This window comes from Lepisma saccharinum, chromosome 9 (genome assembly GCF_977018435.1).
Source record: "Lepisma saccharinum chromosome 9, izLepSacc3.1, whole genome shotgun sequence".
In the NCBI taxonomy this organism is placed as follows: Eukaryota; Metazoa; Arthropoda; class Insecta; order Zygentoma; family Lepismatidae; genus Lepisma; species Lepisma saccharinum.
Window position 1 is genome coordinate 69199537 of NC_139237.1, and position 18156 is coordinate 69217692.

General features: G+C 40.8%; 1 protein-coding gene across 1 annotated transcript in view; it reads right to left on the minus strand.

Moving 5' to 3' along the window:
* Positions 1 to 18156, minus strand: part of LOC145992118 (protein rhomboid-like) — a 95198-nt gene that overhangs the window by 26683 nt on the left and 50359 nt on the right. The window contains exon 2 of the mRNA XM_083128365.1: positions 9639 to 9879. Within this exon, the coding sequence (XP_082984491.1) occupies positions 9639 to 9879 (241 nt within the window). The remainder of the gene's footprint in view (positions 1 to 9638; positions 9880 to 18156) is intronic.

The following is an 18156-nucleotide window of genomic DNA, read 5'->3' on the forward strand; positions in this document are numbered from 1 at the left end:
ATACATAAGTGTCTTCATTTTTTCTGTAAACATGTATGCCTTGCAGTTGATATCTATGTTGCACGAGTTGCGTGCCCTGCCTAATGTTACTGAAGTTCCAAGGCGCATTAGTAATAATTTAAACAATAATTGTTTAAATGTTTTGGTAAATTGCAAGAATAAAAAGTTTACGTGTCATGCCCGTTGGCAGAATGTAATGAGCACGCGCAGATGAAAGTTTAGTATCTTTAATTCTAAGCCAATTAACGTCTTCGGGCGCAGTTTAATATTCATAGGAAAAAACTAAATATTGCATGGTGTCTAAAAAAGGGCCAATGTATTTATCTTAATGTAATTATTCCCCTGCGGTATGAGAGAGTGTGTGAATGCTTGAATGATAGTGAGGGGTTGTGTAATCTGTCTATTTTTGTGTGTTATATAATATACATTTTTGTTATTTATGATTTGACTATGATTTGTGTTCATACAAATAGTATACTAATCCTCATAACTGGTGGTATTTATATTTTAGTTCAACGTTAAGTCAGCAAAGCATTTCTGCTGGCTAACATCAATTATTATTATTATTGATTATTATTATTATTATTCAACGTCACTTTATGCACGAGTCGGCTATTCGTCGGGGGTAAAAACCGATCCGGTCACACGTACCCTGGAATCAAAACCGTTAGCTGGGCCCGGCACCTAGGAAGGGGACTTCGGTCTCCGGACTAAGTGTCAAACATAGGTCACGTAGTAAAAAGGTCCCGGTGAGAATTTGGCGCCCGAACAGGGACCGGTCTATCTTTTACCCTCGTCGAGGGAAGTACATTTTCATTTTTTTTAATTGATAGATAGCGTGAGGATTTTTTCATTGCTTTGGAAGAACTTTTATTGGGTATTTTGTGTTTACGTGTATTCTTGTGGCGTTTTTATTATTTTTGTGTCATTTAGTATTTTGAGTTTGCGTTATTCATTCTTGGCGCGTATTTGATTAACGTAAGGGCAATTAAGTAGGCGAATATCGGCAAGGGCGAATTTTCTAGGAATTATTTCATGCACATTTAGTGGCGACTTTATTTGTGTGTGTGTGCGTAGGCTTTTATGTAGGTAGCAGAAAGGGGACCCGTCGTGCCCTCCTCTCTGCACTTTGATAGTTATTTGTTTGTATTGTTTTTTCTGTAGTGCGTTTCATGTTTTTGAAGTGTAGACTTATTTTCTGACTACCTCAGGACATAGTGAGTGTTTTTAAGAATCTAATGAAATTGCGAAGTGATAAAATTATTTACGGAAACATGAGCGAAGCACGGAATTGTGTAATTTGTGGGATTGAAATCCCATTAGGTGTAATAGACCCGTTGAACGAAGCGCAGCCGCGTTGTAGTAATTGTGTTATTTCGTCAGGAATGTCAGGACACGGGGGCTTAGTCGTAAATACTGAATCCACGCCACCTTTTGAAGACCTGAATCAGCTGGCCGTTTCCCCCCCGGAAGAAGTCGCTCCGATGGAAAAAACAGATGATGCATTGAATAATGGCGCCGGCACCAACGACAGGATGTTCGAGATGATAAGACAGCTGATCCGAGCGGAGCATGCAGAGACACAAAAGCGGATAGAACAGCTTGAGACCCGATTCCAGGAAGTGGTGCGTGTTTCGGCGGAACAAATAACTGAACGTTTTTCCACGCGCTTGCAAGACTGTGAAAAGAAACTCGACGCAGAAGTCGCTCGCTTGGATTCCCGTGTTGATGACCAGGACCAGCAGTTGGCAACACTGTCGCGACGGACAGACCACACGGAAGAGAAACTGGCACTTATGAGGAAATCCTCGGCCCAGCTTGAGGCGAGCTGTCACCAAAACTTCGAAGGTATGAGAGAGCGCGTGGCGAAAACAATAGGCGAGGTTGATGACAATTCCCAAAAGATACAGGCTTTGGAAAGAAGAATGGACATTTTGGGCCCTTCTCACCCTCGCGACCGAGAAACGCCGGAGGCCAGGAGAACTTTACCACCCCCTGCTGCTTCTAATGTTTCTTTGCTCAACCACGATGAACCTTCAGCACCGAGGAGGACAAACGGCGAAAGGGGGGCAAGGAATGATACATCCCCACTCCAATCACCCAGCTGGGAAGACCGTCGCCCTGCACCAGCTATGACCAGAAGAGCCCTTTTGCCCCTTGAGTATAAAAAGGAGTTTCAAAGGTTCAATGGAGCGGACCGACTTTTGCCTTCTTCCTTTTTAAATCACTTCGAGGCAATCGCGGAGGAACTTTCCATGGAGGAAACCGAAAGGTTAATTGTACTGCGGGGATTAATGGAAGATCGGGCGAAAAATTGGTTTCAAACGAATGAAAGGCATTTCACATCTTATGAAGCTTTCCGGGAGATGTTCCTAGGGCACTTTCAGCGGCCGATCCAAGTAGAACGCATGTTAATGGAACTGCGCAACGAAAGGTACAACCGAAACGCGGGAGTTACTTACGCGCAATATTTCTGGAAAAAATATAATGAATTCAAGGCACTGCAGCCTCAAATGACGGCTCCAGAAATAATCGCGGCGCTGATATATCATTTTCCTCAAGATGTCCGGCGTCACCTTAATGGCAGTTGTGTGTTCGACCCCGAATCGATGTCGCTGACGCTGGAGAACCTGTACCAGTGCTCAGAAGAAGAAGAACGCGACAGGGCAGAGCGCTGGAATAAGCGTCCCAGAGGAGAAGATGATCGTCACGGCCGGAACCGACCCCAGCGAGTTCAGATGGTTCAGCGAGGACAGCACCACGATCCACGCGCCAATGATCAAAATTTTCACCCCTTACCACCTTCGCCACAGAGAGAACAGCGGCAGTACCAGAGAGGCAGACGTGGAGGAGGAAATATGCGTCGACCGCCGCACGGCACAGTGCAGGGCAACCGCGACGATAAGTTTCAACTAGGTCAGATATGTGATGGGTATTACCGACCCCACGGTCGATCAAGGAGCCCGCGGTCGGACCGAGGAACTGAAGAGCGAAATCAGGTGCAAACAAGCAGTGACTCTCCAACACCTGGCGTCTCCGGACTACAGCCTTCGGGATACCGTTAAGTTCAGCTCTCATATCAGTGACTTCACAATTTGATTTGTTTTGTATTATTATTATTTATATGTCACCTATTTCTATATTATTAATATCATTGCTATTTCTCAACATTATGTATTTTGGTATTATGTATTATTTGAGCCCTGTTTACTTGTGTATTATTATTGTGAATCATCAAGGAATTTTCGTGTGAAGTTTTATATACAGGGTGCTCACATAAAAAGTTTTTTCATGTATAGGTTCACATACAGGGTGTTTCAAAAAAAGTATTCATATACAGGGTGTTTTGAAAAAAATATGTAACCTTCAAAAATCTCCCCAGCCGAGAACGATTTTCAAGCCTACATTTTTTTTTGAAGTTAAGGGGGGCGAGATATGACAATCAGTTTTTGTCACCTACTTTTTTTATCCTAGGTTTTCGTTATTTTATATTTTTCTGTAACTTCGTATCCGCTTGAAGCTTCGGTAGAAAAACGCCACGTTCCTGAACCTTTTGTGTTTTTCTGCCTTTGTCAACTTTTCCCCCTTTCGGTCGTAGGAGCTCGGGACCGACAGTGTGCTGTGATAAATCCTTCACTGTTTTTGAGCGACTTTTGTGTATTTGGCGACGGGAAAGTCAACTTGGGAGGCCAATTACTGGAAGGAACATGTTACGTACCGGATGAGGGTAGAACTATTCTTTTCACCCCATTTTTAACGCAACACGTGTGCTTGAAGAAGCTGGACCAGGCAAAAAATGGACGCTTGACCACCAACGTCGTAACTTCAGATTCCCGCGCCTAAAAGTCAGTCCGTTGTATTCGAAGTTTCAAGCTGTCTTTATATAGTGGCAGAACGAACAAACAAGAACAGTCTAGCGCCAGTTTTCGAACCGACAACACCTCTGCGACAGTCGGAGTAAAGATTCGGGACTTTGTCTTTTTCTACCGCGCCGTGTATTTTATCCTGCGTGAGTGAGTGACAGTGACTAGTTGTACGAATACGCAGTGTTAATTGGTGACCTGTGCACTGGATTCGCGTTATTCGTTTTGTGACGAGGAACATTAATACCACTATGGCGGGCTAATCACGAGAGAAGGAGGGCCTGGGGTCTTCCTAGCCTGCATGAAGCCGACAACGCAGCAGATCATCGCTCAGCGTCGCGACGTCACGCCACTAAAACGCCGCCACAAACGCTACAAAAGCCACAAACGACACATCACCACAAATGACGCCCACAGCCCGATTAGAAGCCAGGAAATGATACCGCCGAAAGCCGAAGCCGAATCAGCATCCTAGAGTACTTCGACGCCGACACCGACGCCCGACGAGAATTCTACGGAGAGAGAGAGAGAGAGAAATTGGAAGATGAAGCGACACCAGCCCACACTTAGATCTACCGTCTAGAAGAGAAGATTGAGATAATGAAGCGACACCTACTGCGTCTTGAGACGACGCCGACGTCCCGCGTGAGATTAGCAGCGAGAATCCACGAGTACCCCCGGTAAGGAACTTCGCCCATTTTTTCGCCGTCCCCCGAGTAGAGAGAGAGACGATGCGAATCAATTAATCGCTCCATTACGAGGCCGACAAGATGACAGAGAGGCTGTTTTCCCTCGTCTATGGTCGCCGGATGTAGAAGCGTAGAAGGAAAGTGTGTCAAAGAAGATTGCGAAGTGCCGCTACAAAGAAGTAATGTGGGGAAGTGTTAGTGTTGCAAAGAGGACCGCGGATCGACGTCCCGCCGCCGTTTAGAGGACTACGGTAAACGTCGCTGAAACGTCTAGAACGTCGAGATGGTATAGTATACTACTGTTAATTTTTTATATGTGTGAGTGATCATCTACCCAAGCCTCCAAAGATCGGCCGTCGGACGAAAAGATACCAGTATTTAAAATTAAAAGTCGCAAAGGAATTGATTAAATTATTTCTTGCCAACGTCAACTAAATTTCACAATTGTTAATTCGGAAGAGATATTCACAGCATACTGTTGTTTTTCCACGCTCTGCGCCGAGCTGTTGAGTAATAATTTTTATTTATGTCACCTTATATACGTTACTCGGTAAATATTTGATTAAAAACAGCATAAATCGTGTATCTATTGCAGAAATCATCCCTCAAGTTTGCTAAGTGAGGAAGTAAGTTAACTTCGTGCTATTTTTTAACATATATTCATACATAAGTGTCTTCATTTTTTCTGTAAACATGTATGCCTTGCAGTTGATATCTATGTTGCACGAGTTGCGTGCCCTGCCTAATGTTACTGAAGTTCCAAGGCGCATTAGTAATAATTTAAACAATAATTGTTTAAATGTTTTGGTAAATTGCAAGAATAAAAAGTTTACGTGTAATGCCCGTTGGCAGAATGTAATGAGCACGCGCAGATGAAAGTTTAGTATCTTTAATTCTAAGCCAATTAACGTCTTCGGGCGCAGTTTAATATTCATAGGAAAAAACTAAATATTGCATGGTGTCTAAAAAAGGGCCAATGTATTTATCTTAATGTAATTATTCCCCTGCGGTATGAGAGAGTGTGTGAATGCTTGAATGATAGTGAGGGGTTGTGTAATCTGTCTATTTTTGTGTGTTATATAATATACATTTTTGTTATTTATGATTTGACTATGATTTGTGTTCATACAAATAGTATACTAATCCTCATAACTGGTGGTATTTATATTTTAGTTCAACGTTAAGTCAGCAAAGCATTTCTGCTGGCTAACATCAATTATTATTATTATTGATTATTATTATTATTATTCAACGTCACTTTATGCACGAGTCGGCTATTCGTCGGGGGTAAAAACCGATCCGGTCACACGTACCCTGGAATCAAAACCGTTAGCTGGGCCCGGCACCTAGGAAGGGGACTTCGGTCTCCGGACTAAGTGTCAAACATAGGTCACGTAGTAAAAAGGTCCCGGTGAGAAGCTATTGAAAAGAAAACTGTGATCAAATTAATACTTTATGATTAATAGCAGCTAGTAGGCTTAGGAGGCTCAAAATTATGCAGGGTATGATCAAGATTAGATCAAAATTTAGGGTGAACTTGAGGACTGAAGCTCCAGGTCTTCACTGGGAAAGACTGCTTTGAAAAGTACCACATAATTAAAAATTAGGTACTTCGGACGTGGTCAGGTTAACAATAACAAACCACACCATGTAACTTGGCGAGAAGTTATAACTGAAACTGTGTAGAGGGGATTGGAGTGAGGTCTTGGTGATGTAAGCTTCGGGCCTCCACATACGTACATAAATCGCGGCCTGAGTATAATTAAAATAATCTCCAAATAAAGAAATAAAAACATCATCTTAGCGTTACTTCCTCCAGCAACACAATAAATTATTTCGACTTTTTAATTATTATTAGAATAATTTCATCAAGAAGACTTAGATGGGAAAGTCATGTGACACGAATAGCAGAGGAAAGAATAGTTTGCAGGATTCTTGTTGGGAAACCTGATGGTGTAAGAGACCAGTAGGATGGCCAAAACGAAGATGGGGGGGGGGGGGATAACGTTGAGATGGACCTAAAGAAAATTAGCTCTGCATTGAAGTTCCAGAAGTGTCCCTTTCTTTATTTCATTACAATTTTTATATACCTGTCATCTTCAAATACCAATATGGTATGTGAAATATCAACTTTATATTCGTTCTATTAATAAGAAGTAATCACAATAATCACTACAATACCGACGTGAATTAAATTTCGATCAACCAGTTATGTATGGAAAAAGCTGCAGAATTATTCAATTGCTATTGAGTGGCTTATCATATTTAGAAATCCTCGTTCGACACATGAATTTTGCCACATCAATCAGCCGAAAATGTAGACAGAATCTGTAGATGCAGCTGAAGTAAAGAGAAAAGTTATGTCACGAAATATCTTCAAGACGTTTTTGTGAGTGTTTTTAAGCCCACTTTTATGCTCAGATAGGCTAATAGGGACTAAACCTACAGTTTAACGTGTAGTTCGAACCAGTGTGCATTGAGGGGGGGGGGGTGAACACAGGACCTCTTCATTATAATGCAACAACGTTAATCCATTGGAGAAAAAAAATATACAGAAAGAACTCGCGACAAACGTGTCATTTTACCACCACAGAAGATGCGTCTATTTTAAGAGCGTGTATTGCCTGAGACAAATATTTGAGACTTTTGGAAAACAACGTCATTGTTCACGGAATTAGCTGCCTTGATCTAATAATGAACACTGTGCAATGTGTCTCATTAGTAGAAACTACCACCTCAACTTTCGAAGTGGTATGTACTAATGAAACTCCATTTTGGAAGAGTAAGTTGTGGATGATTTGTTTTATTTGAAGTCATCTTTCTGCTAATTTTGATAATGACGACGATAAGGTTCAATGGTCATTAGATGAAAGTGACGAAGGGGACACTCAAAATACAAACCCCCATAAATTATTACTTCGACTGTGGTTCCAGGTGTTAAGGACTCGTTGCCCTGCAAGAATAAAGTTTGCAGGGTATGCTGTACAGGACAGAGGTTGACATTCTAGTGTGTTCGAAATGGTCATGCCATACAACCCAAGTCATCTATGAAAAATAGATGGATTATTCCTGGTACGGTGATTAACTTCGATGAATTCCTTGTGTCTGAAATCATTTTGTTACCTCAAAAAATATGTTCATGTAACCATACGTGTATTGCATGAGTAACATGACTTAGTTCAGAAAACTAATATCAACTGAGGTAATAATCTCTTCAATTCTGAACAGATTTTTCAATCTTACCTGTTTATTTCTTATGGGTGATATTTTGTCAAAATAGCCTTTCATTAGCCTAGGAATACTTCATGGATAAAGAACAAAGAATTGGTTTTCCGTGTGTGTTTTAAATCACTCAAAATAAGACGTTAATTTTAATCGAAACATTGAGTGGCGGCGATTAGAGGGAATCGGGAGGTGGGGGATGCAGTCCCCCCGGCACATTTTGCCACTTTTTGCTCCCGCACTATGACTTCTTTATGCTAAGCCTTTTCTACCAAAATAAAGTATATTGCCCTTGCCCCTCAAATGTTGGCCCCCAATCGCCCCTACTGCAAACATTCAGATAGATTTTTCAGTTGTACAAACCTTGTAAGCTAAGAAAAGTGACCCCCAAGGAGTAAGAAAACTCTTTCAGTCAAAAATTCATACGATGAAAATACTATGCTCAGGAAAATGCATTTAAATTACGAGAAACATCACGATTGTCTACCATCGCACTTTCTATCACTGTCGCCGAATACATAAAATCAAGTATGCGCCTGGTATTTTTTTTATCTCGAAGGGTAAAATGTCATGCAACACAAATTTAAACCTAATTCACATTTATTTCATTATATTAACATGTATGAAACAATGTGACTGTGAATGTACGGCTGCGCATGGATAAACACTTCGTTGAAATAATTGTGCCCATCAGAGACAAAGCGAAAGGAAATGGAACAAGTTGCAAGAATAGATTAGAAAAGAATAAAGAGGAAAACACGAAAAGGAAAGGGAAAATTGGCAGTGTAAGAGAGAGGGGGATACATATACGTCTTACGTGCACACATATGTGGTCTTAACTTTATACTGCCCACCCTAATCTATCAATATGGAACTTCTGCCCACCCGGTCGAAAATTTCTGGCGCCGCCCCTGCCTCGCGCTACGCTAAACCTTATCTACAAAGGGAAATTTGCCCCCCCCACTTTTGGCATCATGCCCCCCCTCGTTTTGGAACCCAATCGCTGCCACTGTTCATACTACATATATAATATGAATATACGCCGTTTTTAGTATTCTTTGCATATTTGTTTTCGTAAATTAACAGGCATTTTGTTTAATTTTAACAGTAGAATATTGTACATTTTACATTAACTTCTAGAGTTGACGAGCTGTATCTTTGCGGCTATACCCTAACTGCGCAGTAGCAGGTTGCCTTATCCGTCATTCTCCTTTCATTCTGTCCTTGCTGTCGACCAGTAAAACGGCAAGTGGGTGGGCAACTACGGAAATGTAGTGCGAAGTAGGTAAGGCCACCCGCAAAGACACAGTTCGCCAAAGACGGTGGAGAACAAGATGCTTCAACTGGCCTCGAGAAACATCACACGTACGTAACGGGCTAATTTAGCAGCAGCCCAACAGATGTCTCTATCTTAGGCGTTGTTCTTTTATCGTTCTAATACCTTACAAATAGTCCTTGGGAAGTACGAAATTCTGTTATTGCACAATATTTGTTTCGAATTGAAACAGATTTTAAGCACAAAATACATAAATTTTCAATCTGCGGTTCCTGTTAATAAACGCCGTAAGTAAGTGCCGCTGTCCTTTCGCAGTATCTGCGATCGTGACCCGATTCTCCCTAGATGTTATTCTGAAGAAAAAGATACCAGCTAAACCACATTTAAAAGGTTATAGCCAGTCAGAAGTAGCATCTCGCGTACTGTTTGGAAGTAGTTTAGCGCTTGACCAGAGATGGCAGCACTGGACATGCTACACGATTTGCTACATAGGGTATTCGATAATCGAGGCATCTTGTTTCCTCCATTGTCTTTGCAGCTCTAACAGTGTAGACATAATTTGAATTGTAATGAACCAATCGTTCTTACCTGCGAGCACCCCTCCAATGTAGACAACGCTCGTCCTGAGATGTCCCTGTTCGATCTCGAGCGGCGACGCGAGGAGGACCTGGATCGCTATGTTGAGGGCGAGATGTAGGTCGCTGGAGTGCAGGAGCATGTAGCTCAGGAAGCGCCACACCTCCTCCTTGTGGTACGGGTCGTACACCAGGAGGCGCTGGATGCTGGATTCAGTTTCCTCGCTCAGCCGGCACCACACATACACTGACACCTGGCGGAGAAGAGAGAAGGTGGTAAATGCATTGAAACTTCTCTACTTTATTAGTATTTTGTGTTTTTGTCAGTGGCGAAGCGCCTATGAGGCTTTTGAGGCTTAGCCTACCCAAACAATGTTGAAATCAAAATGTTCTTGTACCCTGTAACAATCAAAGTTCGTTAAAACGAATTAAACTATGTAATCCGAACGTTTGGTTCCGCCAATACTTCCAGATATCTTGTCAGTCAAGCCAGAAAGAGAGAGCGCGTTCGGTCCGAACTGTGAGGCTTTTGACGAAAAGCCTCGCGTTAAAAGGCAGCTACAGCGTGAGCTCTGCGTAGGTGGAAGGGGAGGGGACTGCCTATTCGCTGGGTGAAAGCGGCTAGCCTCAGAACCAACCTATTGTGCTTCTAGTCTTCTTGTGCAAAGTGCGTCGTTCACGCCCTGCATTGTTGAATGTTAATTTACTTCAAGTGCATGCGCGCGTGTGTTTGTGTGTGTGTCACATAGTGTATTTATGTTATAAAAATATACTACTGTGAAATTATGTGTTGAAAACTCTAGGATGATTTGCAGTAAAATAAATGTAAGTGAACAAGACTTCGTGGCTCTAAGATGCTTAACCTACGAAATATTGGAGACACTGACTGTCCAAATGGAAATACGTTTTGGAGATCTTGAAAAGATGAAATTTGTTGAATTGGTAGACCAAAATAGCTTTGGGGGATATAAACTACATTTTCCTGTCATGAAATTAAATGCCTTCTGTCCACGTATCCATTTTTCAACAAAGAACGATTAGAAAATGATTTAAAGAATATCTATACTGATGAAGAAAAGCATTTATCTCCTGCAGACCTTCTAAAATTCAATTAGCAATGATCTTCAAACAATCTACAAAGAAGTAACACAACTTATCAAGTTAGTCTTGACATTCTCTGTTACAACAGCTTCCTCCGAAAGAAGTATGAGCATCCTCAAGAGAGTAAAAAATTATCTCCGTAATTCAATGAAAAATGAAAGATTAAGTTCTCTCAGTACAATAGCCATTGAAAAAAAACTGGTTAAAGAACTTTCTATTGATCAAGGCTTCAAGGAAAGAGTAATTTATGTTGACTTTTGCGACCAACAAGAATCGACGCATGGATCTTCTGTATAAAAAAAATATAAGCAGATTTTTCAGCCTACCCAGTATTTACGTCTTAGCTTCGCCACTGGTTTTTGTTCTTATTTAGTGGAGACAACTTACGAGGTCAGACAATTAAGTAATGAGACAGATTTTATATTGTGAAAATAAAACAAAATAATTGAACATTGCTTATTTATTACTAAAAGTACATCCCTCCTGCATCAATACAGCAATTGGTATGGTTGGCCAACGATCCATACGACATCTGCAAGTCTTTATGTGGTATGACTTGAAGATTGGACGTCTCAACCTGTTGGCTGGTCCTGTGTTCATCAAAAGTGCGTAATTTCAGCAGCAGCTTCACTTTCGGGAACTGGAAATAATCACAGGGGGATAAATCTTGGGAGTAAAGAGTGCTACGATAGTAACAACCAATTACACCAATTACACTTTGTAAAGGGTTTGACCATTCGTCCGGGAGACCGAAGTCGCCAGTTCGAGGTGCCAAACAACTCTACCGCTGGTCCGTAGGTTCAGGGTTCCGCGGCCGCCCGATTGGACGGTCGTCGGTCCTTGGTTCGCGTCTCCGGTTAAGGAAGCACGAATCCTACCACCAGCTAACGGTTTAATTCCAGGTTCATGTCACCGGGTCGGTTATTTACACCTCCGGCGGTAAGCCACGTCGTGCATAAAGTGGTGCTGTTATTCATTTATAGCAATAATAATAAAAATTATTAATAATAATTGTGGTAATAATAGAAAACTATAACCCTTCTGGTCAATGGAGACAAGCTATACAGCTTCAAACTCAGGACTAAAACCAAAAATATCGACCATACGAGGATATACATCTATACATATATATAAATGAATCAAGAACACCTGTAGGATAACGAATATATACGTGTATTCGGCAAAAATAAACACAACAATGATAATATAACCCTTTACATATCCCCTCACACTCATTCAATCATGCACTCACACACACACGCTGCAGGGATGAACACAAGATACCATTACATGATAAAATATCTAACCGCCTCTTTGGTTTATTTCCCGTGTACCTTCGAATATTTGAGATTTCTATTAGCCCCTTAGGCTTGCTTTCAATGTAAATACGCGCGGCCAGCGCTCTGTCACGTACGAGACGCGATTAGCTAGGCGTCATAGTTACCAAAAGTAAATAATAATTGACATTACACTTGTTGAGGCACTACTATGCAAAAAGAATAAGCATACACTAAATGAGTGACAAGAGGAATTTAACTTGATTACAAGTACACGAGTGCTGATAATACAAACGACTGTAATATAAACTAGGATATATTCAAAATGATTAACTCAGCTATACTATTTAGTACCTAGTTTTTCTAGTACCTATATATATATCAAAGAGCACGGTAAAAGTCGAATAATTAATTATATAAATACTCGGCGCGAGAATAGGAAAACAATAACAAATAGTAGGTCTTTTACATTTATAGAATTTCGAAGGGTCAGCGAAATAGGTTCTTAATTTTTGAAGATTTATAGTACTTTTGATTGGATTGGCCAAAATAATTAGTAATTGCAGGCAACATTGTTCGATTTCATCTCGCTTTGTCTTATGACGAATGTTCACTCTCACACATAAAGAGATAACTGGAGGATACTATACCGACTCATTGGCGGCGTGGTCCTCGCTGATGTCAACGGTCCTCGTTGCGGCGTCCCGACGACACTCGTGGCTATGCCAGTCTGTCCTCCTGGCGGACGAAAACTGTCTCTTCGACGTCGACGTAACCTTCATTTTTCTTCCCTTTTTCCATCGCTGCGACGAAGATGGGCGGAAAAAGCACCTCGCTTCCATCTGTTTGCTCGGGGCGTTGCATCCGATCGTGGCTTCAATGGCCGTTCGGGGATACGCAGGGCGTCGGGTCGTCTAAGGGCTGACGTCGTTTCATCTCTCTCTTTTCTCTCTATCTCTTCTCCTTTTCTCGGCGTAACATCCGTCTCACCGATGTGGTACTGTCGTCTCTCACCTGGGTTGGCAATGCGAGTTGTCGCTGCGGCGTGGCTTTCATATCAGACACCGTTATGCAAGCGTCGTGGTGCGGTTCCCTTGACCTAAGGCGTCGTATAGTTAAGCAAGGGTCGTGGCTTCTTCTCTTGGCTTCATGGCAGCAGTAATCGGAAACACGAAGGTCCCGTCCCTCTCGTAGCTTTCAGCCGCCCATATTTATTCAATGTCCCTCCTTGCAAAAAAGGGAAAAACACAACTGGAGCACGTGAAACACGTAATTAACACGGCCTCAATTCCTCGCACTGTCACTGTGATCACACACTCACGACAATTAACACGACGCGGTCGAAAGGTTAAAACAAAGCAAAGTGCCGTAACTCGCGCAAAATGACGCGGAGATGGTGTTCGGTCTGAATATGGCGCTAAACTGTGTCGGTCCTCTGGAGTCAAGGGGTATTTAAGGAAATCTTGAAACTTCAAAAATCAACCGCCTCGAAGTTCGTTTGCTTAGAAAAAATGCTGGACGGTGGTCCTTCTTCCAGCCTCATTGTCCACTTGGGGGGTTTGGGGGCGAAGAGAAAAAACAGAGCAGTCTTCACACGTGTTGCGAAAGAACTCCCCCTCGGTCGGCAACTAGGACGTTCTTCCTATTGCTGGACAAGTAAAAGTCACCCTTAGTGTCAAAAATTCCACAACTCGGTATTGTTTTCCTACCCTCGCCGTCTAGAACCGAAAATCTAAGAAAAGCCAAAAAGCACAACTGGCTTCAGAAAGTTGTTAAGAGTATTTACGAATTTCTAAAATACACTCACATAAACTACAAAAAAGACTGGTGACAAAAGTAATTGTCACAACTTTCACCCTCTGGAACAATTTCATGATGAATAATGTCCTTGCTATCATTAAAAAACACAACATTGTCTTCACCCTTGGCTTTGAGAGCTGCATTTTCTTGCCTCTTGGTAAATTTAGTGACTTCTATTCAGCGATTTGTCGGTTCATACGAGGACCGTAGTAAAAATGCTCTGTTTTGTCCTCCACAACAATAGAATTCAAGAAATGTTTATTCCCGCAAGCAGTTTTCAGGATGTCCTTCATGAAACTTGATGTTCACTCGCTGCTCCATAGCTTTTACCTGACGACACCCTTGCACCTCCTTCACGACATGGCGGCGTAATTCCCAGCATGTCTATCGCAAGTTCATGAGGTGTTGCCAGGTTGTGGATTATGGACTACACTACATCAGGAACGCGTTACTTCAGAGATAGAATGCACATGTGGGACAATATAAAAAGTCTCATTACTTAATTGTCGGACCTCGTATATAGGGCCGTGGGGTCCGAGCCCACCCAATAATTTGTCGTGTTGTTATTGTTGTTATTATTATATATTATTTATATTTATTTGTTATTATATTATATTTATATTTATTATATTATTATCAGTGGCGTGTCCAAGGAGGGTTGATGGGGGATTGGCCTAGTATTCCTAAAAAAATTGAACGTCATAGGCAGAGAAGATAGCAAAATGAGGGAAAACCACAACAAGAAAGTATACGTAACCCCTCATTTGATTATTATTATATTTCTTATCGTAATTCGTGATGGATTGCTTATTGAAATAAATAAAAGATACTTGTAAAAAATAACTAAGGATATATTGATGGTACGTATTAATATCATGATACATCGAAGGAAGGATGATAAACATTAAACTCAAGTGTTTTAAATCCACGCGATATTTTTCTGAAGTTGGCACCCCTGTTTTCATTTTATTATTATTGGATGTTGTGGTGAAGGAGACTTAGCACCATTTTACGATGTAAAAAGTTGACTGAGGAAAGAATAGTGTAAGACCGTCAATTTTATGTCACCCAATTAACGTGAAAATGACAGTGTCTGTTTTTAAAGTATTAACATCCAGTACATAATTACTCTAATTAATGTAAATGATTCAGTTCTTAAAACTGTGCCCGCAATTGTAATTTATAATCTTTATGCATGATAAAATGTTAACATTTTAGAAATCAACGACAGTGTATTTGTAAATTAACAGGAAGAGTTAAATTTTAACGGTAAAATACTGGAAATTTCTAACAGCGTGTATACAAGGTGGTTCCTATGTTGCCAAACTTTCTCGAGAAATAAGCAGACTACGCACACCTGTCTCTTCCAGTGCAGAGGCATCGTTCTCCTGCCCAACCAAATTATCTACATCAGAAATTGTCAGAATCATTTGTAACAATGATGGAAAAATACATACGGAGAAGGATTAAGAAAAGATACATAAGAGGCAGAAATAGGTGAAGAAATTAACGAGCGAGAAAGAAAGTGATAAATAGGGAGGTAGAGAAACAGATAGAAAGAAAGCGATTGATAAAGAAACAGGAAGGAAGAAACTGAGATAGGAAAAGGAAGGATGAATATATACAAACGATAAGAGAGAAAGTAACAAATAAACAGAACGAAAAGGAAATATAAAAATTTAGAAACAGAGAAAGAAGATTGAACTAAAAGAAGAAATAAAAAAATACTAAGCGATTGGTAGAAATACGGGAAGGAAGACAGAGAAGGGAGAGGGGAAGTTACACAAACGAGAAGAGAGAAAGAAAGAAAGATAAACAGAGGGAATGGAAATAGTAAAGTAAGAAAGGAAGAAATTGAGGAACGGAAAAAGAAAGATAGAAGCAAGAAAATATGAAAGGGATTGGTAGAAAAAGGAATATGGAAAGAAGAACAGAGGGAGAAAGAAAGAACGAAAGGTAAAGAGGAGAGAGAGAGGGGAAGAGAAGAATGAGGAACAGAAAGACAGAGATGGATAAAGACGAAAAGGAAGAAAGGAGACAGAGGGAGATAAAGACAAAATGTTAGCAGTCAGTGACCACTGAAACAGAATTCACTGAAAATATTTATTCATCCCCTTGAACTACTGCTTTCTTCACCTATCTGACGTTAATTTCAGGAAGATCATCTCACTAGGGAGAGGGTCGCCACTTGCTCTAAATTGGGCCATATCTACCAGGAATAAAGCACCTGCCCAAAGGTTGTATGGATAGAAGGTGCGTCACAACACGATCCCTTTTCTCACCTTTGTAGGTTGCTTTGATTAATCCAATAATTCACTGCCCAAAAAAAAAACAGGTAAAAGAAACGAACCTCCCTTTACTTACTTGTAACAGCAACATTATTACAAAGGATAATAAAATCCTTACCTCTATCCCAGCTTAACGTTGCCAAACACGTTCAGAGATGGCAGCACGAGCGTGCCTTCCCTTCGTCTCCTTTTTTTTGTGCACACCCTCCATGCGGTCGGTTAGATGAAAGGAACGAAAAAAAATAATAGGATCCCTCGTTATGGTACGTGCTCATTGCCAGTAACAGAAGTTTCTTGTGACGATTTCTGTCCGGAATAACAACGAAGGCGTTATCGCACATTTCGATTCAGGTGGCGCTAGTAGTCAGGCTTAATGGCGGGAAAAAAGGGTGACGTGTCTTCTTTCCCCTTTGTTTTCTTCCACCGCGTTGAATTATGGTCCATCACGTGGCCCAGGGATGAATTCTTGGGTTCAATGCGATAAATATAGGAACCGACTTTGAGGAAAGAAAGACCGAATAAAACTGCAGGCCTTGAAATGCACACAAAAAACAGAAAGCTGAAAAGAAGTTTGATCACAGAAGAGAAATTGTGCCGCGTGTTTGCTGACAAAATAGCAACGACCTTTGGCCCAGGCGTGAGTATAAATTTGTTAATTGTGGGTCGAAATGTCCCATTCTAGTCACGTAGTATAGGGGATTCTTGTATTCGTGCAATTTTTAAGGATGTCAATGGTACAGTAACAACTTCCCAAACTTGCTTCAGATGAAAGTATATCCTTGCTTTCAAAAATCGTATAAAAATTCTTATGAGAAACACTATACACGAAGGTGTTTATCCAGAATTTTGCACTGGGGGTATTTAAGGGGGTGTAAGGATTAATTTAGAACCAGAATTGTCATAAATTTGGCTTTTGTGAAAGATTTTGTACTGTATTTCTGTAGGTTAATCGCGACGATGAAGAGAAATACTGATTAGTATGGGCTTGTTTTTTGACGAAAACAAGGAGGGTGAAATAATATAATACACTGTTAATTTTTCATGTTTTTGAAAGGTGTGAGGTGAATTTTGCTGCCATGCTTTGTCATGAAATGGTGGAAATGGAAAATAAACTGCAAAATGTGAAATAAACTCTTTAACACAAAATTTAGCGTCTATTTATCGATAGGATACCTTCTGAGGTCTGAATTATCCTGCGAGTTATGCAAATCACGGAAAATTGATTAATTCTTCTGTAAATATTTGAAAAGTAAAATTGGACTCTTTTGCACAAGAATAAACGATAACTATATAAATGTGCTATTAGAAGTGAAATGTTAATTTTGTGTAATAATTATAGTTTTTAAATTCATGACATTTCCAGAAAAGTAAATTCCCTGATTTTTCCAAGATTTAGGTTTTCATACACCATTTTAACACCAAAATGCCATTTTATATACAGCTCTTGCTTGATCCTGAAATGTGCTAATTTTTGGTACCAAAATCTTGATCTTTCGTTCACCATAAATATGTGGCTTTACTGATTAGATAATATTGAAGGATACTCGCATAGGAATGTCCAAGCCAAACCGTGACTTGAACCCTGAAACTTTTGTAGCGGGGTTGTGAATCGACCACTGAACGCGCCACATTCGTCGTCCGCGAAACGAGCAAGTTACAACATGTCGGTACGGTATCTTATCTCACGCCAACCCACTCGATCGCACAAGAGGAAAGATTTGAAAGATAAAAGAAGGAAGGATAAAAAAAAATAATCGCAGGAAACAAAAGGGGGACAATTATGTCCTCTACCTCGAAATCAGGCGAGAAGACCTTGAGAGCAGATAGCCTAAATCACCGTGATCAAAGCTGTCGGAATCAAAAGGGACCGGCAAATAAATTACGTTTCGTCTTCCAGCCGGCAGCGAAGCGTTTGTGTTCACGTAATATCTGTTTTGCCACGTGACCTCCTCGGATCTTAAGTTTGCTGAAGGATTATATTGCAGGTTGAGGAGACGTTGTGTGTCACGTTTCCAGCTGATTTTCCATCTTCACGAGCATTTTGCTCATGCTTGTATTCAAAAGC